The sequence below is a fragment of the Denticeps clupeoides genome, chromosome 8 (genome assembly GCF_900700375.1).
Source record: "Denticeps clupeoides chromosome 8, fDenClu1.1, whole genome shotgun sequence".
Taxonomy (NCBI): domain Eukaryota; kingdom Metazoa; phylum Chordata; class Actinopteri; order Clupeiformes; family Denticipitidae; genus Denticeps; species Denticeps clupeoides.
The window spans coordinates 13,156,090-13,183,889 of NC_041714.1; the positions used below are offsets into that span (position 1 = coordinate 13,156,090).

At 44.9% G+C, this 27,800-nt stretch overlaps 2 protein-coding genes across 10 annotated transcripts in view; one reads left to right on the forward strand and one right to left on the reverse strand.

Annotated features, from left to right (window-relative positions):
* Positions 1-2,850: 2,850 nt before the first annotated feature.
* rtn4b (reticulon 4b) lies at positions 2,851-16,324 on the forward strand. Of its 4 annotated transcripts, XM_028988449.1 has the most exons (9): positions 2,851-3,611; positions 5,370-5,426; positions 5,875-7,245; positions 10,759-10,966; positions 12,231-12,369; positions 14,350-14,419; positions 14,534-14,580; positions 14,734-14,792; positions 15,451-16,324. In XM_028988449.1, the coding sequence occupies exons 1-9, from the start codon at positions 2,990-2,992 to the stop codon at positions 15,497-15,499; spliced, it is 2,622 nt and encodes an 873-aa protein (XP_028844282.1). In that variant the 5' UTR covers positions 2,851-2,989; the 3' UTR covers positions 15,500-16,324. The 4 variants fall into 4 exon arrangements, with proteins under 4 accessions (XP_028844282.1, XP_028844283.1, XP_028844284.1 ...); XM_028988450.1 differs by lacking the exon at positions 5,875-7,245; XM_028988451.1 differs by lacking the exons at positions 2,851-3,611; positions 5,370-5,426; positions 5,875-7,245 and adding an exon at positions 8,516-8,740.
* A 316-nt stretch (positions 16,325-16,640) lies between these two features.
* The window catches only part of LOC114795321 (echinoderm microtubule-associated protein-like 6), a 37,747-nt gene continuing 26,587 nt past the window's right edge, over positions 16,641-27,800 (reverse strand). Inside the window, exons 26-44 of one of the 6 annotated variants that reach the window (XM_028988442.1) lie at positions 27,553-27,754; positions 26,763-26,889; positions 25,512-25,526; positions 24,829-24,837; positions 23,533-23,611; positions 23,325-23,454; positions 23,119-23,217; positions 22,839-22,859; positions 22,222-22,395; positions 21,817-22,025; positions 20,908-21,065; positions 20,713-20,827; positions 20,198-20,386; positions 19,958-20,130; positions 18,752-18,914; positions 18,440-18,543; positions 18,184-18,337; positions 18,016-18,116; positions 16,641-17,938 (exon numbers count right to left, since the gene is read on the reverse strand). In XM_028988442.1, coding sequence (XP_028844275.1) covers positions 17,914-17,938; positions 18,016-18,116; positions 18,184-18,337; positions 18,440-18,543; positions 18,752-18,914; positions 19,958-20,130; positions 20,198-20,386; positions 20,713-20,827; positions 20,908-21,065; positions 21,817-22,025; positions 22,222-22,395; positions 22,839-22,859; positions 23,119-23,217; positions 23,325-23,454; positions 23,533-23,611; positions 24,829-24,837; positions 25,512-25,526; positions 26,763-26,889; positions 27,553-27,754 — 2,247 coding nt within the window. In that variant the 3' untranslated portion in view covers positions 16,641-17,913. Of the gene's footprint in view, positions 17,939-18,015; positions 18,117-18,183; positions 18,338-18,439; positions 18,544-18,751; positions 18,915-19,957; positions 20,131-20,197; positions 20,387-20,551; positions 20,594-20,712; positions 20,828-20,907; positions 21,066-21,816; positions 22,026-22,221; positions 22,396-22,838; positions 22,860-23,118; positions 23,218-23,324; positions 23,455-23,532; positions 23,612-24,828; positions 24,838-25,511; positions 25,527-26,762; positions 26,890-27,552; positions 27,755-27,800 lie in introns of those variants that run through there. The other 5 variants (XM_028988444.1, XM_028988445.1, XM_028988446.1 and 2 more) reach the window with 5 other exon arrangements.

Sequence of the window (27,800 nt, forward strand, 5' to 3'; positions counted from 1 at the left end):
GTTGGGGTAATATTTTAACGACCACATCAACTGTGGAATGAAAAGCCCCACCAAGTGTCTATTCCTAAACCATGACGGTGCACTCTGTTGCACAGCTGTAATGAAACCTCTGGCTAAATTTGGTTCCTGGTGCGCTGTCCTTATTCGTGACGTGTTATCTGTGGCATTCGGGGACTGTAAATTAAGCACTTTTTCATCTGAGTGCATTGATTCCCTGCATGACAGCTGGACACTGAGTGCTGCAGTGCAACTGAGGACTCATGGGAGGCCAGTGGAAACCATCCTGACCTCTGAGGCCTGTAAATACTCGCCCTCCAGTCCTTCAGGCCTCAGCCACACTTTTAGGAGATCTGAGATCTGCTGTCGGAGATCGGAGTGGCCTATGAGAAACAATGCTGTGTTTTTGTGTAAACTTGTGTGGTAAGAGGTTACATAAATGCGTCTGTCCTGTGGCAGCCAGAGCCAAAAAAAGGACACACGAAAACAATCACTAATGAAAATCATGTTTGCAATACTGATAACTGACATAGTGTCAATGTTTCCATGCTAAATGAGTTTTATGAGGTTATGGCTGCATGTTTATGATCTTGGGTGGAGAAGGTCTAGTTAGAGTGGTAATGCAGGAGCTCTGGAGCATTCTTTGCTGGTTGCCTTCATGCACAGGGGAGTAAAAATCTTCAGTCTATGCTCCTTCTGTCATAGAAAGAATGTTCTAGAGCTTTGTAGAACTTGAAAAGAGGGGTGGAAAGTACCAGGACAAGTGGAACTTGGCTCCTGCGACTTTCAGCTGCTTCATCAATAAAACAGGGCGGGAGCAGTGCGACGTGGACCTGGATGGGCAACGTGATCTGACGCCTCCTTCTGCTGCCCATTCCACTGTGGCCAGCAGAAAGTGTATCAAGTGCCTGCATGAACCCAAAGCTGAAGACCTGCTGCTTTCTCTGGCGGATTAAATTTGTCGTTTCACGTCTCATCTAGCTGTCAGCACCTCAATGACACTGAGTGTTCTGGCCCTGGCATGGATACTTCACACAAGCCAATCAGCTGTGACATATTTATCTATTCAGTGTTGGGAAATGGATAAAATGACAAACATTCCATTTAGATTGTGGTTGGGGGGTATGATGTCAACATGCCGGACACATGAGACAACCAGTGACTCACAACACTCCACCATCGTTCACTCTCTGGAGTCACTGGGAACCTTAGTCACACTCCATGTGATCACTCAGGCGGCACTTTGCATTTGGACTGTGGGTGTGTAACAACTCCCCTTATTGAGCAACGATGGCATCAGGCAGCGGATCATAGCGTAATGGTGCCTTCAGACAGGGGTCACCGTGGCCCTTGTGCAGCTGTCTGAGGAGCAGTGGGAGACGGGACTCTCCTCACGTTCCAAATCCAGACCCCGCCCCAGCAGGAGGTCCATTTATCACTTTATAAACAGCCATGAAAGGTGAGAGGCCTTCATCAATGTTAAAAACTGTCGGCTTGTCACTGTGCTTTACCAGCACATGCAAATGATGGCATTGCTCTGACCAGAGTAACACACGAGTAACACATCTGAGCCAGACGCTTTGTCAGTAAACAGATGCTGAAGTGGTAAAAATCAGACCATGGGTGCTGTTTTTCATCACACGACCACTCCCCCACACCAAGCGCCAAGATGCTTGAATACTTTGACAGATGTAGGAAGGCTTTTTCTGGCCCCTTATCACCCCCCTCGTTCACAAGGCTCCATTCCTCAGATAGCAGCATAGCCGGAAAGAAAAGTGAGAATCGACTGTGCACATCGGGCTGTGAACTTGTAAACAAGACTGCTGCGGACATTGGTTGTGTATGGCACATTTTTACCACCATAGAGTAAGAGAATTTTAACACTGCTCTCTTGTGCTTTGAGAAAAACAGCCACAGTTGCAGTATTGGGGTGACAATTGCGGCAGTACATTACTTTATGAAACGTTTTATTCCACTTTATGTGCTATCCATCAGCATTAAATGAGACCTGAGTTGGTTTGTAAGTGTTGTGGGGAGACCATTGACTGTAACTGCACTTGTATAGCTGTCTGAATGCTCAAACGTTAATATTTATGGAACTGCGCAGTGGGCTTCTGCTGATCCCAAGCTCCCTTGCCCGTATTTTCACCGGGAGCTACGAAGAGACGGGAGAAGGGCCAGTTCGATGTCTTGCTGACAGATGTGAGTGAAATTGGAGCAGTAATCCAACCGCCAGGCAGCAGGGGACTGCCAGTCCAAGCACATTCCTGCAGCTATACATACCAAGCAATGCGAATACGCAACAAAATAAACACACCAGAGAAATCTGATAATTTTGGATTTGAATTGAGACACACCCATGAACAAAAGGTGATTTAGGAGTGGACCTACGTAACTGAGACGGCTGCAGTCGTTTACTATGCAAAGCGAGTGAAGGTGGTGATATATGATCTCTGATATAAGTGCATTGCGGGTGAACTAATGGCAAATTATGATTATTAAAAAAATATCATACATTTTTGGATGTGCAAGTAGAATTAAGCTGACTTTATAGGTTTGGTATTAGGTTTGAGACCACATGTTTACACGATGCCTAAAATGACAAGTTTGACTGTTTCCTCAGAGGCAACATGAAGTTGACGTGAAGTGACAAAAATCCCACAACCTGAACTTTGTTTCCCAGCAGAGGAAGTTGGTCTGGTCTCGTCCTCAAGCCTCTCATTCACTACGGTAAGGTTTGAGAAAGGGGCGGAAACGTTTAGCGGCCCGTGGGCGGCGCCGGCCTGTCATTGGCCGCAGGAGCCGTCGCTCAGCCCCGTCGTCTGGTCATTGGCCCCGCGGTTCTCGCTCCCGTTTAGACGCTCTGCTGGACGGGTCTAGTGGCGCCGGGCTGATCCAGTGCGGTGCCGTGTGCCGGTGCCGGAGTTGACTTTTATGAGCTGCAGCGCTGGTTACACCCCAACAGACCGTCAAACAAGTTGTATTAATCTGAATGATGGAGATGGATGATGCCGTTTCCTCCACCACCCCCAGCCACGAGGAGCCACAGCTCCATGCGGAGAGCGGACCGGTTAATGCGCAACACGCCGGCAGTGAAGCCGAACCGGTGGAGTTGTCGGGGGTGAAAGGTGCAGCGCAGGACGCTGTTGAAGAGCGCCAAGAATCCTTAACGCACTCGGAACCGGAGGTTTCCTCCACCGTCCCGGAGCACGAACCCACTCCCCCACCAACACCGCCCGAGGCGCCGGCGCCTGTGACGAGCAGCGCTGAGGACCAGCTGACCGTGGAGGAGGCGGCGACTCCGGGCGCAGCAGCAGCAGCAGTAGTCCCCGTCCCCGAGCCCGTGGAAGCCACCTCGGCCGTGCAGGAGAAGCCCCCGGAGCACACGGTGGTCGACGCGAAGGAGGAGCAGCAGCGGGAGGAGGCGGCGGCGGTCGAGGGTGACGCCGCCCCGGAGCCACAGCAGCAGGCCGAGCAAGAGGTGGGGCGCCCCGCTGAGAACAGGCAGGTCCGGGCCACCGCCGAACCGGTTCTGGTGCCACAGGAGCCGCCACGAACAGCCGCCCCAGTCCACGCAGTCCAGGCATCCCCAGCAGAAGCAGCGGCGCCTCTCTGTGAGTATTTCACGCCGTTTACTCGCCATGCCCGGCGCCGCTGGTTGACCGGGGCTTCGCCGTCAGCGAGCCGGCGTTCCATCCCCGCCGCAACCTTCACCAAAAAGAACCCCACAACGTTTATCCTCCAGCCGCTCGACATGCGCCCTCGAAACGAAGAGAACCACCTTTTCGGTTCCTTTGTTTAACGGGGATCTGGCGAAGGCCGGTCGTCTGTGGCGTTAGCTAGCTGGGTTAGCCGCCCGTTCCCGTCACGTTTTAAATGGAAATGAAACGCGGTCTCTCGTCGCGCCGCGGAATAAAACACGGTTCGCCGTTCGTTCTGTTACAAGGGTGGTGGTGGAAATGTTTTACGTTTTATTTATTTCATTTTTTAAAAATAAGTATTTTTTCCCCCCTGCGGCCCACCTGTTTTCACGGGGATGCGCCGATATCGTTTTTACACCGAAGAGAGAGGAATAAAAGGCTCACGGGGCGGTGTTGATGGTGATCATTTTTATTAAAAATGTATGGATCGGCGGTGGTTTGCTAACCTTATCGTTAGGATGGCTGGATCCGACAGAAGCCCGAACAAAGAAAAGCGTTTTATTTATTATTTTTCTGTAAAAATAAATAAATAAAATAATAATTATTATTACTTCTCGCTTCCTTTGGATCGGATGCGAGGCGTTTTAAAAGGCAGGTGTAACACATCCGCGGAGAGAAAGGGCCCGAAATCAGAGCCTCCACGCCGGACACAGGGCGGGGTGGGGCCGGGAGGAGACGACAAAGGGCCGCCGGCCGCGGAGGGTGTGGTGCTGAGCTCAGGCACAAAAATAAACACCAACCGGCCACTAATATCCGCCGAGATTGTTCGCCAGAAGCCGGGCTATGGGTGGGATTTGATTTTTTTTTTTGTCGTATTTTGTGTATGAACGTTCATCATGGCACTGCTGGTTATTACTTTGTCTGTGGAAACAAAGAAACTGCCAATAAAATAATAATGATAATGATAATAATAATAATGAGGATTAGCATAGCGATGTCTTTGCCATGTGGTGACCATCACAGTACTATATTTACTTGATGCCCCATATATTGCAGAACTGTCATCTATGATGTCATCTCAGTATTTTAACAAAAGTACATCATTTAAAAGAAGATTTTGTAGAGAATCTACCCACATACCAAAAGCCAGAACATTGATATGAGGAATCATCATCCTTTTTATTATTGAACCTGTAGGTTTAGACTCACTCTTAAGCTAGATGATGCAATGCCAGTATCTGTGTAGATGTGAAAGTGACAAACGTTTTGTGTGGTGTGGCTTCAAATGACAATATACCTTGGCTGTTTAATTGGTTCTGAGTGAATTTTCTATTCCTTTACCCCTGCATGTAAATAATATTTTGTTGCTCTGAGTGCCGTTATTGAGGGATAAAGAAATTATTGAGGTTGCCCTGTGCCAAGGGCGCTCTCGGTCACACAACTATTTGAATGTCCCTGAAAGCACTGAGCAGACAGAATCTGTTTGGATTTGGTTTCTGCTGTCTCTTTCATTTAATGCTGTCGTGTATTTCTCAATTTGCTGCGTTTTGTTTACAGCATAATGAGCAGTTTTACTCCCCCAGTCCATGTTCACAAACCCACAATTGTTTTTTATATATATATTTTTTGCCAGTCCTGGATCAAAACATTTGTCTTCTCTCCTGTCCTCCACCTTTCTGACTCTAAGATGGTGTGTGTTTTGTTTTTTTTCGTTTTTGTCGTCTTTTTCAGATGAACCTGCTGCCGCTCCTGCTGCTCCACCTCAGCCTCTGATGCAATTTTCTGCAGGCAAGTCTCTTCCCTCATCTGTTTTTGAATACATCTCCCCTTTGCAGCATTTTGATGGTCAGCATTTGACTTAGAATGTTTGTTTGCATGGTCTGTTAATTTGCCAATTAATTAGACGCTTCACGCCACAGGTAGAGGTCAGTTTTTGTTATAAATTAGATGGTGGTGTGTCGTGCTCCCCGCCTCTCATACTCATCTTGAGCTGATAAATGAGTGGCTATTAGATGTCTCTTCCGGTACCTTTTTAACACACATTGGATTTGCGCTTGAATTCAATGAGATAGATTGTTGAAATTGCTATCTATCGATGCCAGTGTTTAGATTAATGGTTGGAAATGCGTAAAGTGATTATCCTGAGAGCTCACTGGACTTTTTCCCTTCCCCTGTGCTGAAAATTGCCATTGTGCACCATAATGATATTTGTTACGAATGCCTCCCACTCCAACAGAGCACTGGAGTTCCTCCCTAACTTCTCAGGAGAACACCAAGGCTCCAATGGATTCATTCAGTAAGGACGCGACCCCCGGGTACGAGCACAACCTGCTAGATCATTCAGATGATGATGACCTGCCGTACGAGGTCCAGCAGAAGAACCCGTTCCATGGCTTTAGTCCTGTGGATAACATGGGTGCCGACTATTCCCATTTTGGTGAGGACATGCCAGGAGTTAGAGCTGCCAAAGTGTCTGAGAGTCCTACCCCTGATCTGGTCCAGTACGGCCATGCTGGAGAAATGCAAGACACGTCACCTTTTCAGAACTTGGGTAAGGACTTCGACCCTGTGATGCCAATTTCTGATCCGACTGTGAAGCCCTTTAGCTCCTCACTGCAGTTTTCAACCACAGCGATGGAGGATGAAGATTCTGGAAAACCACCCGCCCTTCCTGATATTTTAAAGTCTTCCCCTCTGAACCCAGACAAGATGGACTCTGGCTCATCTGAAGGAAGCCCAGAACCAAGTCCTACCTTCAGACATGGATCCGAATCACCCAACATCCCCATGTCTTCCAGTAACCCGTTTACATTCGACACAAAGATCTCGCTTCTGAAGGAAATGGCTGAAGAGACAGAAGCCAAGGCTGCTGAGAAGTCCAAGACAGAATTAGACATGTTTGCTGAGCAAACCTGTGGTGCCTTTGACCTTGTCAAGGAGGCCCAGATAACACCAAGGAGCAATGACTCCCCTCTGGAAGACAAAGACTGGAAGGTTTCCGCTCCAGTCTCTGCTCAGAAGGTGGATAAATTTGAGTGCCTGAACTTTCCAACTAGGAAAACTCAAGAAGATTCGGATTCTGAAAGCCCAAGTGCAGATTCTCTGTCTCCGGTTCTAGAGGTGGTGACCAAAAACCCAGCTGTTTTTCAGATCGAGGCCGAGAAGTTAATTCCCACAGAGAAGGAAGCGGCTGAAGTTGCGGAAGAAGTGTCTGAACAGGAGATCTCATCTGAGGAGTTTGAGTTTGTGGAACGGCCGCCCAGGGGTGCCATTGATGAATTTCTTGAAACCCTGGAGTCTTCAAAGTTTTCCAAGGCCTCAGAAGTCACAATGGATGATGATGATGTCTCTTCAAGCTTTGGGCAGGAAGAGATCGCAGTGGATGTGTCCTCTGCACCCAAGGAGACATCAGCAAGTCAGAGCTCATACTTTCTCCTCACTCAGCCATCAGAGAAGCCCTCTCCTCAGAAGAGCAAAGGAGACCTTGAAGTATCCCAGATCCCAGAGCCTGTCCCTCAGCCCCGTCCATCCCTGCCTGTGAAGGACGCTGCAAAAACATCTGCTGAGAAGACAGGTGTTCAGGTGACAAACCTGAAGGCAGCATCAGGTAAATCCACCACGGAAATGTTACTGCTTTTTTCCGTTTCCATTTTTATTCCCCCCCAGAAGACTCATGTCACCTCCTCATCACGTCATTCGTTTCCTCATCCCACATTTCATCTCATTTCATCCATTTATTTTTGTTCATGCATCACCATGCTTACATGAACCCTCTGCATTTGCATTGGCATGAGTGATTTCATCTGTATGGTGTGCTGTGTTTGCATGTTGCTGAACTAAAAATGTCTTCTTTTTATTTTATGCATTTTTGCCATTAAAGTTGTCATAATTTAAGACAATTTCATTTAGGTGAAACATGCTTCAGATGTACTGTAATAGAATTTTTTTTTTTTTTTTTTCTTTTTTCAGAATGATGATGCATGTGTGATGTCAGGGGGCGGGGCTTTTAACATTTAGAGAACTTGCCTTGGCCGCCAATTAATCTATAAACAGTACAGCAGTAATGTCACCACAACTTGTAATAATGAAAAAGGAATGTCAGCTTTATAGTAATGTAGTGGAGTAAAAAGTGAGATTTGACTTTTGAAATGGAGTTAAAGTGAAAAAGTACGGATGCACAAAAATAACAACTTCACTACAGTAACGTATTACACTTATTCCATTACTGTCCATGACCTGATTTAGGCTCTTTATCAGAGATGAAATGCTGAAGCATTTACCACTAAAACTGCTCACCTATAATGCGCTGTCGCAGTTCTGCTTGGGATTAATTTGATGCGGATAATGAATGAACTGGTTGAACGTAGCCTACCGAGAAGGTTCAAGGGTTTAAAACACTTACAGCACTTGAGAAGCAAGAAAAAAAATCCCACCACTGACTTTTTACTCTACTTCTCTGGGTGAGCAGGGAGGGCTGATCTGCTTTGACTGACGCTTTAGCACATGTCGACTCTTCCTGCATTGCGACACAACGGCAGATAACTTATCAGCTGCTTTGCCTCGATTGTTTGCCTTGCATCTCATTTTCATCGCACTTTTGGCCAAGTTGTCCATTCAGTTAATGTTAAAGTTGCCCCCTAGTGGCCAATGTCAACACTGACACTGTCATTTTAAAAATGCATTTTTTTTTAATGAACCAGTCCTGTCGTGTTCTTGTCCTGTGAAGCTGGCTGTTGTAAGACTGCGGGCTTCGTGCTGCTTTGATGCTGAATGAAGGAAGGGTGACCTGCTCTTTTGTAGCCGAGCGCGGCGGGAGCGAGCGAGGGCCGTCCGAGGAGGAGGGAGCATGGGTGGGGCGGGGGGTTTATAGTCACTGCGTCAGTGCGTTGGTCGCTCCCTGAGCCAGCAGACAGTCGGCAGATAGAGAGAGAGAGAGAGAGAGGGTGAGCGAGCGATCGCAGCAGCACTGCAGCTTTCCTCCACCTGCCTCTGCAGCCCGGCGCTCCACCTGGAATGCCCAACTGATCCTCAGGCGTCTGCTTTCCGGGAGAACATGGAAGATTCTGAGAGCAGCAAGCCTGTCCAGACCTGGAGAGAGAAGGGTACCGTGACCTCAGAGTTTAAATCCACAGCCACACCTGTGAGAACTGCTAGGATTTCGGAACTGAAGTAGAGGGTTTTAATCGTGGTTCTGGTGTGTTTTTATCGGCATGTGCCGGACCCTGTGGCCTCTGCTTTTAAAAATCCGCCGGCATTGTGCTGAGGAACCTTTGGACCTGATAGTGCTGTGGTCGGCCCGTACAAAGGTACTTCGCTTAACTCCGTAATGTTATTCCGGACGTGACTCCTGTAGTGTCCGCCACATTGGGTCTCAGCGTTTGGAGATTAGTGGTTGGATCGTTTTGTGGTGATTCCAGGAAAAACGGTTTGCTTTTAAATGCTTTTTGGATGTGAAATAGTATAATGGCACTGCTGATGGGCACTTTACAGCCATTGTAATCACAGTATATTTGGTCATCATCCCAAAGGCCCGTTTATCATCTCTCCCACTAAACTTTGGCCGGCCAACCCTTTCTGGCCGCTTGTCTCTGGCGTGTGATTGACGGTTGCGAGACGGCGGAGGCGCATGTGGTGTAAAGGGTGCACAGTTGCAACATGGGAGCAGAGAGGGCATTGTGCAGAGGGGTCATGTAAAGATACTAAGAGTTTATTTAATTTTTTTAGCCAGCCTGAAGTGTGTGTGTGTGTGTGTGTGTGTATATGTATATATATATATATATATATATCCAGTATTAATCAAGAACAGACCCCGTGGTACCAACCCCTATGGTTTTCTCCATAGACTTTGATCACGTGACTTAAGAGCTACCGTCATATGAAATATGGATGTAGGAATGTCACAGAATGACCGGCGCTTCAACTGTTTTGCTTCCTCTCACACACATGCGCGCACACACACAACTTTTTATTAATAACTTTTCTCAATCACTGCTTTTCATTCTAAAACCCCATAAAACCCTGTGTTTAAAGGGGCCACTTACAGCCTGGCTCTTTCAGATGTAGAAACGATCATATGCATATTTCACCCCGAACTCTGACCATAGTGAAATATGCTCCGAAGAAAGATGCCTGTTGATCGTTCTTGTTTGTAATGTCCACTACAATAGATGGATACTTTATTCATCCCTGATGGAAATATAGGAATGTTTAAATGAAAGTCATGGACTGCCTTCAGTTTTGATTACAGCATGCACTCACATTTACCTTTACAGAAGACGCCCTCGTCCAGGGCAAAGTAGGACCAGTATTTACAGGGACAGTCCCCCCTGGAGACACTCAGGGTTGATTTGTCTTGCACTGGGATACACAGGTAGAAAGCATGCAGCGTCGCCGCATTAAATGCAGTCCAGAGAGCTTCTCGGAGAGCTTCTCGGCGGGGTTCAAGTCGCCACTCTGCGGACAATACCCGGATGTTCTGTGGATTTAAGTCCGAGTAAAGCTGTAGTTTTATCCGTAGTTTATCGGCTCCCCGTTGACCAGGCTGCTCCTGGTTTAGTTTGGTACCGGTGTTCTGTAGTGACTCGCCTGTTCGGTGATGCCCAGCGCTGTCATCGTCGTGTAAAGGGACCGTAATCGCATTACTGGCTTTGCTCGGGGAGCCGGACCGGAAGTGTACGCGGGAGGAGCCGCTGCCCAAGATGGACTCCAAACGGGGTTCGCCTCTCGCCGTCCTCTCTATCCGCCGCCGTCGTTATGATCGCGGTCGTTGCCGCTAGCCTCGCCCTCGTCGTCGCGTCACGGCGCCGGTTCGGGCGGGAGACGGAGCTCGGCGGTTCGGATCCCGTCCTGTAATCGGCCGAGATCAGCGCGCTATTTTTACGCGCGACAATAACCATGTGCAGGCAGCGCGGCTTTTATTTATTTTTGTCCGGCCATAGTCACGTCCTGTCGGTTTCAAAGATGGATCAAATGGTGCATTCGTTGATAGTTTGTGGGAGAATTGGATTCAAGTAGCTTCTATCTATTCTGCGGAATATTGAATATTTGTCTGAGGTCAGGGGTCAGCCTTTGACCCCCAGCATTGTTTTTTTGAAGTGATTCGTCTCTTGTCTGTTCGCAGTGGTGGAGCTGGTGTACTGGCGCGATGTGAAGAAGTCCGGCCTGGTGTTTGGGACCAGCCTCCTGCTCCTGCTGTCCCTCACCATGTGCAGCATCGTCAGCGTGTGCTCCTACATCGCCCTGGCGCTGCTCTCCATCACCATCACCTTCAGGATATACAAGGGCATCCTGCAGGCCGTCCAGAAGTCTGACGAGGGACACCCCTTCAAGTAAGTCTGCTCATGTTCCTCATGGTTTCTTTATGGACAGTTTGTATGTTCTTCCGGTCCCTCTGGATTCATCTCGCGTTTCAAAGGCATGTACGCTGTATGTGTGAAATTGTTGATAGGACTGTCCCTTTTTGAGTCCCTGCCCTGGAAAGCCGTTTAGGAACAAGTTGTGATTTGAATGGGTTAAATTAGCAGCACATTGCATTGGTGTCTGTGCGGCTTTTTTTTAATTCGCATGGTTGTAAGCGCGGGTGCCCGAACTTTTACATGCTGCGTGGTGAAATGTGGACAGAGTGGATATGGAACGCTGTACTGAAACAGTGTTCCGCAGTGAAAGTTGCAGCAGATTCCTATGAAGTTCAAGGTAGAGCTTTAATTTGCACAGACTGTGGTTGTGGCGGGGTGTCCAGATTAAAGATAAAAACACTTCCTGAGGCTCTCCGCCATGGCCACAGCATCTCTTATTGTCAGATGCTGTAACAGCTTGCTTTTTGTGTGGGATGGGTTCTTAACTACCCCGGGAGTTCTGGTCATACGATAATAAGTGCAATTATGTTGATATTTATACAGAGCACCAAAGTGTGTGTTGCAGAGCATATATAATTATGAATGTGGCCAGAGTAATTGCCCTCTAATGGCTGCGAATTTGATAAATCTGACTGGTCGCGTTCCGACTCCTGAACAGCAATCCGTCTGAGTGCCAGTCGGGGTTCCTCTGTGTAACGGAGCAGCGGTGCTGAGCCGCCCTCTGATTTCCAGCACCCCGTTTCAGATCAAATGAGCAGCTTTATCCAGGACAGATCGTGATTGGTGCTCAGCCGCTGCTAAGCAGGTTATTGCAGCTTAACTTTTTTTTTTTGCCTCAGAGAATCCATACGTCCGAGGGAGTAAACAGATCAGCACAGGGTCACTCAGACGGCCACAAACAATTTAATTTCATGTATATGGTGATTAATCCAATTGTATTTTTCTGGCCAATTAATTGTTATTGCAAAGTTTAGATTTGGGGTGAGAGGTTATACAGTTGATTTTTTTTTTTTTTTTTTTTTCTTAAAAAAGAAAAAAAAAAGAAAAAAGAATTGGTTTGGTTGTTTTTATAGTGTAATTTTATTTTTATGTGTCTGGAAATTAACCAAAATATAATAATGAATTTATTAATAATAGTCTCCGTGAAAGTAAAAAGTGTTACCCGTAACTGTGTTCTGTGTGTCGGTGGTGTTTTGAAGTGGGTGTGGTCCGTGAGACGTGATTTTGTGCTCCACAGGCTGTACCTCGACCAGGAGGTGACTCTGTCGGAAGATCTAGTGCACAAGTACAGTGACGTGTTCCTGGGCCGGCTCAACGCGGCGGTCGGCAACTTGCGCAGCCTTTTCTTGGTGGAGGATCTGGTTGACTCCCTGAAGGTAGGCAGAATGTGAATTCTTCCATGCCTCCCCATTTTACTTTGTTTACTACTTGTTTTCATAGTTTTGAGCCTTTGTTTTTGTTCAACAGTTTTTGAGATTTGTGGGTTCTGCACGTCTATACGCACCTCCAAGCCTGGATGACCATGTGCTCAATGCAGTCTTAAATATATGCATACAATATAGAGTACAGGGAGTGCAGAATTATTAGGCAAGTTGTATTTTTGAGGAATAATTTTATTATTGAACAACAACCATGTTCTCAATGAACCCAAACAACTCATATCAAAGCTGAATGTTTTTGGAAGTAGTTTTTAGTTTGTTTTTATTTTTAGCTATTTTAGGGGGATATCTGTGTGTGCAGGTGACTTACTGTGCATAATTATTAGGCAACTTAACAAAAAACAAATATATACCCATTTCAATTATTTATTTTTACCAGTGAAACCAATATAACATCTCCACATTCACAAATATACATTTCTGACATTCAAAAACAAAACAAAAACAAATCAGCGACCAATATAGCCACTTTTCTTTGCAAGGACACTCAAAAGCCTGCCATCCATGGATTCTGTCAGTGTTTTGATCTGTTCACCATCAACATTGCGTGCAGCAGCAACCACAGCCTCCCAGACACTGTTCAGAGAGGTGTACTGTTTTCCCTCCTTGTAAATCTCACATTTGATGATGGACCACAGGTTCTCAATGGGGTTCAGATCAGGTGAACAAGGAGGCCATGTCATTAGATTTTCTTCTACGCGTGTGATGGAGCATTGTCCTGCATGAAAACCATGTTTTTCTTGAAGGATGCAGACTTCTTCCTGTACCACTGCTTGAAGAAGGTGTCTTCCAGAAACTGGCAGTAGGACTGGGAGTTGAGCTTGACTCCATCCTCAACCCGAAAAGGCCCCACAAGCTCATCTTTGATGATACCAGCCCAAACCAGTACTCCACCTCCACCTTGCTGGCGTCTGAGTCGGACTGGAGCTCTCTGCCCTTTACCAATCCAGCCACGGGCAGTTCATGTTCAGTTCAGTTCATGGGCAGTTATTTTGCGCCTTGGTTTTTCCACACGCTTCTTGCGACCCTGTTGACTATTTTGAATGAAACGCTTGATTGTTCGATGATCACGCTTCAGAAGCTTTGCAATTTTAAGAGTGCTGCATCCCTCTGCAAGATATCTCACTATTTTTGACTTTTCTGAGCCTGCCAAGTCCTTCTTTTGACCCATTTTGCCAAAGGAGAGGAAGTTGCCTAATAATTATGCACACCTGATATAGGGTGTTGATGTCATTAGACCACACCCCTTCTCATTACAGAGATGCACATCACCTAATATGCTTAATTGGTAGTAGGTTTTCGAGCCTACACAGCTTGGAGTAAGACAACATGCATTTGCCTAATAATTCTGCACTCCCTGTAATGTACAAACATACATAGTAGTGAAACATATAAAGGGTTTTTCATCTTTCCAACAGAACTTCAGGAAGGGACTGTCTGAAAATGAAAGTAATTGTTTTGTTATTGTGATACACAGCCCAATGAAATGTGCCCTCTGCTTTTAACCCATATCTTGAGGGAGCAGTGGGCAGCCATGACAGGCGCCCGGGGAGCAGTGTGTGGGGACGATGCTTTGCTCAGTGGCACCTCATTGGCACCAATATATAAAATAATAATAAGTGAAAGTGGCAATGGTTTCATGTTTTTATATGTAGAGATGTGCTAGAAGAACTGGAGTTGGTGACAAATGAACGAACTCCTACAAGCAAAAGTCTACAGATGGAGAACAATATTGTCACTGCTCAGAGAACTATGCTTTATGTAGTTTTTTGCACAGTACTGTATCGCTGCAGAACGTAGTGCAGTTTAATATTTGGTTTAGGTGACCTGTGATTTTGACAGCCTTTTGGTTGTTTACCTCTCAGAATAATTAGATCTTGATTATGCCCAACATAACTTGTCTCATTTCCCCCCCAGTTTGCTGTTCTTATGTGGATTCTGACCTACGTCGGTGCCTTGTTCAATGGACTCACCATCCTCATTTTGGGTGAGCTGCTTTTCATCTGAAGTTTGACATTATAATAATTTAATTAAAATCCCTTATTAATATTTACCTCTATGGTTTGTTGGCCTGATCCCTCCGTCGTTCCCTTTTTTTCAGGTCTGATCGGAGCGTTCAGCTGCCCGGTTATATATGAAAAGCACCAGGTATGGGCTCACCTGAGAGATGTAGTCGAAGCGTTGTGATGCTGGGTGGAGATTACTTAATAATCAGCCGTCATTGCACCTCACATGCACTTTGTACAACAATAACTTTTATTCCTAAAGGCTGACTAGGTTTTCTTTCACTGCATCCCGCAGACCCAGATTGATCATTATCTTACGATGGTGAACAGCCAGATCAAAGATGTTGTGGAGAAGTAAGTGTCTTTAGCTGTGATCGTATTACTACACGTTTCATGCACCATGCTCAGTGTTACTTCAAAAAAGAAAGTAGTTACTTCTTTAGTACTTGATTTACAGCGTTATAAAAGTAACTAGTTACCCGGGAACGTGACTTAAAAGGGTTTAAATATGTCAGAAATGTGGACATGTTTGCATAGCTGCTGTAACGTGTAATGTGAATGTGTGTAATGTAAAAACCCGGCCACCTCTGGCTAAGGTGAAGTGAAACTTCATGACCAATCATCATCGTCATCACTTGCATCCGTCTCCCGCACCAAAGAAAAGGTCCTGTGGCTGGTCTGATGAAAAAGCTTAATTAGATTGTTATGTTACTTTACTTTATTTAGCAGACACTTTTATCCAAAGCGACTTACAAGAGGAAGACGCCAGCAATTCTTATTCAGTTTCTATAGATTTTGAGTTGCAAAACTAAGGCCTAACTGCTCAGGAAAAGAACATGCTAGGGAATTGTTAAGTGCTAGACGACATAAATTTTTTTTGTGCAGTGTGTGTGCATGTGCTAGTGCTGGTCTGAAATACTTTTTAAACAAGTGGGTTTAGCTGTAATGGTGGTGTAACTACGCAAACACTAATTGGATGGTTTACTGATTCTGATTGTGTTCATTACTGCAGGATTCAGTCTAAAGTGCGCGGCCAGAAGAAAAAAATTAGATCTGACTGATCGCAGCAGGTCGGGCATCTTCTCCTCACCATCAGTGTGGCCACCACAGCAGCATTTCCTCACTCCTGGTGGAAAACAGCAGCCAGTTTTGTTTTTACCCCGCTGACCCCCCCCCTTCCCGCCCCTCAAGCTCAGTATGTGAAATGACCTTTTATTCCTAAACCTGCGCCGCAAATCACCCGAACCCTCAGTTCTTCACAGGAGCCCAGAGCTGCCGGTACCTCTGAAGATCTTCTGTGAGCTGCTTTCATTTTCTTTCTTCTACCATTTAAAGAAGAACTTTTTTTTTTTTTTTTTGTTTGTTTCGATTTTCCTCTTTAACTGAAGAAGGGTTGAATGGTACCACTATAACAAAAAAGCGAGAGTATCTGTCCATTTTTGGTATGGTTTAGTGATATAGTGATTTTACTGTTTTATTGATTGTGTAGAGCTTCACAAAGCTTGTAGGTCTCGACCGTGGCGCTCATGTCCGTTTGGCCACATAAGAGTTCCTCCATAGCACTTCATGCTTCTCAGTATTTCTAGAACCATTTAGATCTTTGCAAGACAATGTGCATTGACTGAACCATTGTTTCACCTCATTGCAGCCGTCTAGTTAAACTCTGGAAGAACACGTTTACAGACGTTGACTTTAAAAATAATATATAGATATAAATATATATGCTGTTTCTCTGTTGACTGAAATATCTAAAAGTTGCAGAATTACTTAACTTGGAAACTTCAAGCATTGTTATGCAAGTTAATTGTGAATGACTCTAATGAGAATTTGTCTGTGGAATGCATTGTGAATTGTAAACATAAATATCAATAAAGCTTCTAGAAGAACGTCTAGTCCCTCTTCACAGTCATTATGAGAACAGGAAGGTCTTTTAACAGGAGTGTATTATGATCAATATTTCTTCCACAAAGAAAACGTTCTCCTATGATCCAGCATTTTCTAAATGTCATTCAGCAGACCCTGTGACCTGATCATATGTCGTAATAAGGTGGAAATGTGTATATATAGAGTCTACCTGCCAATCTGAATAGAAGTTTTGAACATATGAACAAATGTTGCGGTTGCCACCATGTGGCCTTGTCTGCATATATTTAGCTTATAAACATGATAGTTAAAAAGTGAAATAACAAACGGAAGCCCATTTTAAGCCACATTCTGTTTTCATTTATTCATTTCATATAGAGCACATTTAGACACAGACCACACATTCATGATTTTGGTATAAAAAAAGAAAATCTGCTTTATGCATTCACACAATAAACTCCTGCGCCATCAGGATCTAAAACTGCTTTAATTTAAAAATAAATTCATGCACTGAGCACATTTTCTCCCATTTACAGTATGATACATTTTAACAATGGCATAATTTAATCATATGGGGGGAAAAAACCTGGACATAGCAAGACAGATCAATCTGACTCAAGTAACAATATTGATATTGCGGTCACAGACAAAACGTTACAGTCGGACTGTACAGAGCTGAACACACAGGGTCTGACGATGGCAAATCAGGCCCTGAGCCCAGATCCTCACCCCCATCCCCAACGGCTCCAGCTGCAGCTTCAGGTCATGTTTTGGTAGGAGTTGTCTGAATTCGGACTGCATAGTCAACTTTGGTGTCTCAGGTCCCGCCCCCCCCCTCCTTTATTCCAGACCACACCCATCTCTCTGGTCTAATTTGCATCTAACACAGTGGAAGAACACACGGAACGTAGTGCCAAGTACCAAAAAAATTAATAAAAAATTATTATAGGCTTAACCCCCCAACACCACTATCAGTACCCAACCCAGTTTACTGAAATGCAGTGTTCCAGAGACTCGTCCTTCAGAGTACTGTTTTGCTCTGAATGATGCTTTATTAATCAGTTCCGGTGGATTGGCCATAAAACTAAACTACTGCATACAGATCATGTAGGCTTAATAGTGCATAACCCATGTGATTTTAAGAAATGTAAAAAATAATAGTGACGATGATGATGAACCCAATAGCACCTTGAGTTTACAAATGACTGTGAAGTATTTCAATGAAGTATGAAAGGGGACAGAAAAAACAATGCCGACGTTCATAGAGGCACTTAAGTGGACAGATTCACATTGTGTATGAAACTGTTTCGTAATAAAACATAATAAAACAGTTGTAATGGCAACCTTTTCCCATCTCAAATGTTTTAAACAAATCATTATGTAAACAAGATTATTTATTTATTTATTTATTTATTTATACTAAGCTCAACTGACCCAGTTGTATGTATGACCCACTGTGATTCGGTTTCATTGAATTAGAATGAGAAAATTAAATAAAATCATTGCACCTCCCACCCACTTGTTTCCCAGACCCCCTGGTTCGTATTCAGGTTTTTGCAGCATGCCAGGTGAAGTAGAGGACAGCTGAGCTTTTCAGGCTGAGGACGTTGAGTCACAGACATTTCCACACAAACACACTGTAACAAAACAGAAGGATTCCATCATTTTGAATGAAACGTGAATTGTATATTATATTGACAATGATGATGCTTACCTGGAGTCATCTCCCCCAGAGCTGACCACATGCTTGTCATCGTAAGAGAAGCGGATGTTGGTCACATGAGCAGAGTGTCCGAAATAGCGCTTATGTTTGGCCTGCAGAGAGGAGTAGAGGGGTCACAGAGAGCAAATCCCGGTGACTAAACGTACAGATTAAACGTACAAATTTCTCGGTGCATGGGAAATCGAAGAGCTTGACCAGGCCACAGTCGTCCCCTGTCACAACATTGAGGCCGGCATGTGAAACGCAGGCACAATTCACATCCGCCTTGTCTGGATTCCTTGGCCAAATTCCCAGAACCTCATCTCCGAGGATGCTAGGGAAGAGATGGAAAAGAATGGGGTTTGACCAGGAGGAGAAGAAGCGTGGACATCGTCCAGACAGACCTGGATGTGATTTGGTGATTACAGAACTTTACCTGGTCCATGTGGCCCAGGTGATCCGGTCGATGGCTGGCTGTTCGGTCACCAGCTTCCCTGTAGGAACCTCATGGACCTGACGCTTGTAAACTCCGGTTGACACCTGAAGAACAGCGCTTTTACAGGGCACTCTTATTGTTTCTAAAATATTTATATGACAAGTTGAAATGCTAAAAAATATATTTTTTGAAGTTTCTAAATGGTGGAATTGAAGGTTTTGACGTAATGGGAATTACTTCTCTATGAAGGTCATGAAAAACTGATTTTTCCCCCCAAACTGCAACAGAACATGAGAATGTTATCTGCAGTACCTCCAGGAACCTGCTGTCAGCAGAGAAGTCCATCTGGATGACAAAGCTGGGGATGTCCTTGCAGTAGCCGACACGGTTGAGGGCGGGGCCCTGTGTTAGATCGTAAAAGTCCACAGTACTCTCCGCCGAGCCCACCGCCAGCAGACGCCTGTCCGGACTGAACCTGCGTGCAAATGAGACTGAACCTGAGCCTTGACTTCAGCTCCAACTGCAGGCGGAATGGTCAATTGAATCAAGCATCTTAAAGGTCACATATCATAAAAATTTCAATAGAAATGGCGAGAGGTGTAAAGAGTTGTTTGGCCATTGTGCTTCACCGCACAGAGAGCGGCAGCTCTAAAAGTCTGATCTGGAATTTGTCCCCATATATGGTCATTTCCCAATTTCCCATCCCTCCCCTAGAACATTATTTCACCGACCGTCATGGCTTCCCAACATGCGAAGCATTGCAGTTGGTTGGTGATTGAATGTAAAAATTAGTACAAATGTATTTTTTAGTTCAGTCTTGAAGACTGAAGATTTTTTTCAAGAAAAACACAGACACGACTTATTGTCTGTGCCCAACATTGTGGTTGGTGAATGGTGTTGATGACACTGCGAATGCCCACTCTCTTCTATAGGCCTGCTCTCCTCCTCATTAGCATTTAAAGCAACACACACCAAAATGGCGAATTCTATGGAAATCTCATCATGTGATTGACTAAAAGTGGATGTAATTCTGCACCAAGTCTGAATTTCGTAAAGTATCTAAAAGGGACCAATATAAGACCTATATAAAAGCAAAAAAAATTATGTTAGGGGACCTTGTGTGATTTGTGTTGATGTAGCCCTACAGATTAAGCCTCAGATGTAACAGAACTGGGATTACAGAAATATGATTCTGTCCCATCTGTAAAATGCTATTTCATAGTGTTCCTTATATACATCATGTAATATGGACTGAAATGTAAAATAACTAGGGCTGTCAAAATTCATGCAATAATCACTGCTATTAATTTAATATATTTTAAGGTTTAAAAAAAGGATCTGCGTTTTGTCACATTAACATGTAGCAACTGATTGTTGTTTCATGCATTATAAACTAGTGTATCCATAAAGTTTTCTTTCAACGACAAGTATTGCTAAAAAGTTGAAATATTAACTTGACTTAAAATTGACTCTGTGTACAAGTTGACAAATTCAGCTGAATCTGTGGGGTCTAGTTACCGGATGTCTTGAATCGCTGAACTTCGGTCCCTCTTCTTCCCCCACATCTTGAGCGAGTTGGTGAGGAGGATAACAAACTCACCGTTCTTCATCCCCACCGCCACCATCTCGCCGTCAGGGCTGTAGCAGGTGCACTTTGCTGGGTGACCCAGACTCACCTTGTTTAAGAGCTTCTGTGGGCAGAGAAGACAAAGGGTGTCAGTCGGGGTCAGAGTTGGGTGGTTCCCGTTCCTTCCTCACCTTATCAGCCAGGTCCCATATTCGGATGGTTCCATCGTCACTAGCAGTGATGAAGACGTTTTTAGACGGGTGGGTGGCCAGACCCCAGATCTCCCCATGCATGTGGCCGTTAATGAGGATGTTGGATGCAGCGTTCTTCTCACCCACTTCAATTATCTCCCCGTCCTTCGTACCCACAAGGATCTTTCCCTACAAATGCAGAAAAATGACAAATCATAAACCAGCACCGCATGACCCAGAAAACCGAAAAACATATTCTAAAGAACTTTTCTACATGTCCTAACATGGGAGAGTCTTGTAGCTAGATGGGCAGCAGACGTCTACATCTGATCAATAGAATCACACTTTCGTTACCTTTACAGAATCTCAACATTTCAAACAGGTGAAGAGTGGGAGCTGGATGAAGAGCAGAAGAGTGTAAACAGCAGGGATGCTGATGAGAACCATGCCACACATGCAGGGTGGTGAGAGTGAAGGTGTGTGTGTCTGTGTGTGCGCATGTGCACTGCACTCACCTTCCCCCTACACACAGATCTAACACACTCCACCACCTGACCCGTCTCCAACTGAAACGCCCGACAGCGCTTCATCTCCTGATCCCACAGCTTCACTGCCCCACCCTCTTTAGTCCTGATGCACACACATACATGCTTCATCATAATCAGTTCAATACAGGAAGTGCCATGTCTGTGTGGTTTGGTGTGACTCACGGACGCTCCTTCCCGCCTGTGACAATAAGGCCGTCCCTCAGGGTGGTGTACATGGTGAACACCGGCCCTGTGTGCGCCTTGGCCACCACCCGCGCCAGGGAGTGATCTCTCCACACGTACACATCCCCATTTATGGCACCGGTGAATGTCAAGTTATTCTGGAGAGAACAACCACGACCGTGAGACTGCAGAGAAGCTAGATGGTCATTGGATAAATGTACTAAAATATGAGCTGTATAAAGGGCGGAACCCCTTCTTGATTGACAACTTGTTTTAGGTATACGCTGGCAATCGAGTTCAGGGGGCTAGTGATATAAGCCATATTTGTTTCTACAAATCATTCTTTAAATAAAAAAACAATATTATAGCATTATCGACTTTGCTCCTTGTTTCAGCATTGTAAAGTTATGAAGATGGATATTGCAATGCCTCAGTTATACAAACTCTTCTCATTAGTGGTAACAATTGGTGCTACATCAGCAGGTTTAGAGAGGCACTTACCCTGTTTTAAATGGGTCAAGTCATATACCCACAACCCCAAGATCTCCTAGCCATTGAGAGGAAACTTGTTAACTGCCAGCAGAGGGCATAATTCATGTACAAATAACATTGTGAATTTTATAATTTATAGGCCTAAATAGGAGCTTCCCCTGTTTGAAAGACTTGAAAATTATGTCTTTAATGCCATAAATGAATGTACAGAAACTACAGGACATTGGATTTACTAATAAAGATTTTTGTTGTGCCATAATCACAACTACAATTAATAATGTGTTGTTACAGTCATATTTACATTTACAGCATATCTATAACTAGATTTATTGAACTAGATTTAAATATATAATGATGATCAGTGAAATTAATTGTGCAGAACTGGATCTTGTACAGATGATATTTTTCTATACTCACGGCACCAAATGCTACAGACAACATAGTCTGCATCCTGGCATCTTCCACGCCCGCCACCACACCCTTCTTGTACATGAGTGCGCCACCTGCCAGAGTCCAGAACTTTATGTGCTTGATCCCCACCGACACAAATTGGGAGTCTGAATCCGGACGGAATTCCACCACAAAAATCCGGTCCGGATGACCCCCTCTGCTGGTAACTTTGGTCCCTGGGACACATACAGTGAATATATATAATTTTAATAGGTGGGAACGTACAACGTGACCTGTACCTATATGTTCATTTCGTATGTATTGAATAAAGACACTTCATTAAAGGTGCAATGTGTAAAAGTTTTGGACACTTCCACTAGGGGGCAGTATTACACAAGAAAGCTGTATTAAACCTTTCTGTGGATTTCTCACCTTCTTGCCAGCGCCACACGGTAATGGTGTGGTCAGGGTCTACACCCACCGACAGCAGCAGCTTGCCCGTAGCGCTGAAGTTGACGTAGCTGATACCCTTTGCATGGGAGCAGCGCAGGATGGAGAGGGTCTGCTTGCTCATGGCATCCCACACATGGATGCAGGGGGTGGTACCTGACACACACACACACACAAAACCACACCCACACAGAAAGAATGGGTGGAGTCTGGGCACTGTTCAAGGTCTCAATGTACTCCATAGAACAAAAGAACATGTTGATAGGTGCACATTGGGGTAACACGCCTAGCGGACATGGGGGATAATACAGGTAAATATTTCACCACATGCTAGCTCACAGCAGTCTCCACAACATCAGATAGCAGGAACAGAACTAGACACAAATGAAATATTAATGCATCCAATAAAACAAGAGACACATCAGAAAAGGAGAAAGGAGAACATCACAGAGAAACATGTCTGCAGTTCTGCCTCAGTAATCACATCACAACCAACATGCAGGGAAACTGCAGGGCAGTAGGACCCAGAGACAGAGCGCCAGACCCGGCACACATGAAGGAGGGACAGGGGTAGTGGGCCGGCCCTGCACGGCTCTTACCTGGCTGCTCAGTCACATCACCTGAGCCGCAAATCAAGAAACGAAGCGGCAAGAGAACACAGCTGCCGTGAGTCACCTCCATCTGATGCTGCTGCCCGACACTGCCACACACACGAATGCATGCAAACACACAGACACACCATGCAGCATGCAGTGCAGGCCAAACACATATCCTGCTGCACACAGTGCCCTCCAGAGTTCATCTCAACATTCACACATCTGCACAAGCACGTTCTGGACCATCTCAAACGCATGCATGACCACATATATCTGAACCTACCGATTTGGCCGGTGGCAATGACATTTTTATATTTTGGATGCTGATTGACCGTTAGGCAGAGGATGTCATCGGTGTGCTCCAAGTAGAAGCTCTGAGTGCCTGTGGAGACCAACACCATGAACAACACCGTGAGTTGTTTTGGTGGACAGAAGAAGCCACTAAGGACTGTATTGTTCGTGGGTGGAGATGGTGAAGTTCATCAGTACCCGTGGTGAGGCTGTGGACCATTGCCGTGGCAGCGGTGTGAAAGATGATATCTGCTCCATCATTGAGGTAGTGAAGGTTGTTGCGACAGTCAAAGCCACGAAACCCAAACACGTGTTCTAGAACCAGGTCCTGAGATACACAACACAGGTCACAACACTTCTCCCCCCCCAGTGAAGAGAACACATACAATTTCATTTCTCCACTCACCTCCACCAGCTTCTTCTTCTTGGTGATGTTGTTCTTCTGCAGCTTCTCTGGAAGGGGAGCAGCTCGGCTGACTGGAGGTCTGTGTGTGGAAACCAAAGAGTTCATTCATAAACGTCAAATCATTAAACTCACAAATGTTAGACTTTTGAGTTTGCGATTGGCTAATTTGCGTTGTACATGGCAAAAAGTGTGGAGCAAACACCAGTCAATCAAATAAAATCTCGCAAATTCCCTGAACTCATACACATTGACCAATCAGTGGAGTTTATTGTGGGTTAAGCAGCTATGTGTTGACATTGTTCATTTATTGTCACACGATAATTATTTTAAATGAATTTTCACAGCACTAGTCTCTCAAGAGGAATGATTACAAGAAATGTGACATTGTGATGCATTACTATTACAAGTAAAGTCACTGCCATTGTTCCTTTTGTCACCTTCACACAGATATTCCAACATGATCATTAAACCATAACCCTCAGTGCTGGACTGTAAGTGAGAAGGTGGGTCAGTGTCATTCCTACAATCACAGTAATAGTGATGTAACTAAACCAGGTAAAAGATCACACACACACACACACACACACACAAAAACACACAGAAATGTATCATGAGTACACCCATAAAAACATAAAACCCATATAGACACAGTCTTTTATGACAATACATTGCTTCAGATTTTTCAGGGTTACATAACACCTGCACCCAGCAGTGCACACACACACACACACACACACACACACACAAAAACATACACATAAAAACAGTTACAGTACAGGATGGCACGCAGTGATAAGTGTGTTGGTGAATGAATGATGTCTTATCAGCACATTTGTACAGGGCGAAGTCTCTGGTAAATTACTAACCAGCATGAGCTCATCTATCCCACTACACCCCTATGAGCCATAAAGAGTGACTCTGTGTGTGTGTGTGTGTGTGTGTGTGTGTGTGTCTGTGTGTCAGACCTATTCTCTATATGTTTTAATCGTCACAAGTCAGTACTTTACCAGCAGTGCTTCGTACTGAGAAATCATCCATGATGCAGTGAACGTACTGTACCAGACTCAAACTGCAATTTCATATGTTGCATACCACACACACAGGCTGGAACTGGTTCCCTACATCTTTAGGTGAACCCATAACCTGGTCTGGTACAGAACGTTGGTCAGGTTACAGACTGAGTGCATATATGAATGAACGGGTGAATCAGGTGAACGGGTCGGAACATCAGACGGGAACAGACAGGAACAGTCGGACCTGGAGCCACAGTGACAACAGATCAGAGTCTCATATTACCTGGATCCCCTGGAGTGCAGAAGAGAAGCCAAGGGAGAGATTTAGTGAGGCTGGTCACCCCTGGGCGTGGTCAGCATTGTGGCTAAAGCCTCATGCACAAGCAAACTAAAGACGCTAAGAGTGGCCGATCATTCCTTTTTTATTTTGCCTGTCACAGCAAACCATGCTCTTTCCTTCCAACATGCCAGAGAGATAAAGAGCTTAGGAAGAGGAGCAGAAGGAGGGGGAGGAGGAAGAAGAGAAGGAGAGAGGGATGGAATGGACAAGTGCACCAGTCTAGAGATTGGTAAGGGGGAAGGGGGGTCATACCCTGGTATCCCTGTGGTATGTGTGCACTATTGCTCCTACAAGGGTTAAAGGAGAGGGGCCGAGAGCACAGGGAGAAAAATATGTGTCAGTTGCCTCGAGACCCCAAGGAATTATGGGAAAACAAGGTCATAACACGAGTGGATGTCTTCTCAGAAAAGACGCAGAGTGTGGGAGAGAGTGAGAGGCAGACAGAGAGAAGAGGAGCGACAACACCAGCACCAGCACCACAAATAAACAGACTCTTTCTGACCACTTAGGTGGACATTTAGGACATTAACCACTTAGGACATAAAATATTCAACCATATTTTATATATATAAACACATACATGAAACCTTTACTGACTGAATCGTGTCTAAATGGGTGGTACTTACTTGACAATGCCCTGCCTCCAAAGGGATGCAAGTTAAAACACAACAGATACATTAAGAGCTTCTGCAGGGAGGAGATAAGGCGTTAATATGGTGATGATAAAACAAGCAGCCCCTGTGATGCACCATCACAGGGACATGGCATGTCATGCAGATTTCCTATGAAAGGATTCATTAACACGGCTTAGATTTTACACCCATGCAACTGCCGTCATTTATATATTATACATAAAAAGAAACACAATGCATTGCAACAGACATTCATTAAAATGTAAATGTGCAATTGCGTGCAACACGTGCAATTGTATGCTAGGAGCAGTGGTGGCTTAGCGGGTAAGGAAACAGACCAGAAGCTTGCCGGTTCGAATCCTAAACCACCACAAAGTACCGTCCACACAAACTGCTCCTGGGCGCCTTTCATGGCAGCCCACTGATCACCACGGGTGATGGGTTCAAATCAGAGGACACATTTTGTTGTGTCACCGTGTGCTGTGTTGTGTTTCACAATGTCAATCACTTCACAACGATATGTTAAAATACATGTATCTAGCCATATAACAAATATGCCATTCAGATTATATAAAAGGAAGAAAGTACAACACTCTTCACACACCCACATCGTATTATAGGGCAGTAGAACCAACAGGCATGCACTCAGCAATCCACAGTATCATAGCAACAAGGCCTATGACATGCAGGGAGCGATGGAGCACACACAGACACACACACACACGACAACGTGAAAATGAAAAACATAGTTAACCAGAGTTCTGTTTAAAAAACTGAAAATATTTGGATGTATTAGAAGCATCACATTTTCACCTCTCAAAATAAACCACCTCTAACAAATAAAAAAAACATCCAATTTAATCACATGTATTACTGTTCAGCCAGAGTAAAAGATGACAGTATGAACATCATACCAGCAGGGGGCGCTAGAAAGACATAAGTATTGTGAGAACTGCTTTCCATATCTAATGAGATTTTTTTTTTACTTCAAATGGAGAAATTTGATATTTCACAATTCAAATGGCTGCTGTCTTTCATTCCCAATATATTTTAACAGGAGGTACAGACTGTTCTGAAGCATATTTATTACGCACATACATCACCATTATGATGGCTCAGGACAGTCGATTTACTCTAAAAGGTATGTTGCTTCTTACATTTTGGAGAAGGTAATAGTGTTCACTCACAAATAATTAACAAAACAACCACAGACACACATACACATAGCAATCCACACAGGTTTACCTCTCCTCAGCTGAGACCTCCTTCTGCTGCTGGTGAGGCTTGGTGCCACACATGTGACGGATGCTCAGCGCGTAGATCTTTGTGGTGTAGTCTATGCTCTTCTCCTTGGCAACGTCGCTGTCATACCCTGAAAAAGAAGGCCACAGAGAGGCTGTAGACCTGCTGCACCACAGCTACACGATTCTGTGAAATATTTATTATCATCATTATGCGGTCTACTCTACCGTCATGCACTGATATGGTGACCACACAACTGGTGACGACTCATGTAATTAAACTTCATGATAGTCCACTGGCTATACATCAATTGAATTCAGACGCTCGGCTACAGAGTGACTTGAAAGTCAAAGTGAAAGTAAAGTGAAATTGGTATACAAAGCAAGTGCAGCGCACTTGAATGAATGCGTCCTTTGCATTTTATCAAATCACTCTTAGTGAGCAGTGGGCAGCCATGAAAGAACGGAGAGATAGGAAGCAGTGTGTGGCTCCTCACCTTGTAGATCTGAACCCATCTATAAAGCCTGATACTCCATCCAGACAATCATTGGGTATAACCAACCCTACACAGCCTGACCTCAGTCCAGGCTATCCAGCTACCAACCACCAGGAGAGCATTTCTATCACTCTGTCTCGTTAACAATGTCCCTCTCTTAACACTCCATGCTCCTGTGTCTTCTTTTAGGCTCCACTGGCCTGAAGCTTGACAATTCTTCTTCCTCTGCCTGTCACTTTGGATAAAAGCATCTGATTATCAATGAATGTGATGTAAAGTAATAACTGACAGGTTCACCTCCGTCCTCATCTGTGTCTTCCTCTGACTCCTCACTGTCCATCGGTCGGCCGTCCCGTTTTCCTTCAGTCTCCAGAGACCAGATCATCAATGCAGCATCGGCTCCCCCAGTCGTGAGCAGTGTTTTGTCATCCTGTGCCCACCGCACATTGGTCACTTGGGCACTGTGGCCCACGTACCTCTTAAACCTGGCATACTGACCCTGTAGAGACCCCCCCATGAGCAGCCAGCGTATTACAAAATGAACG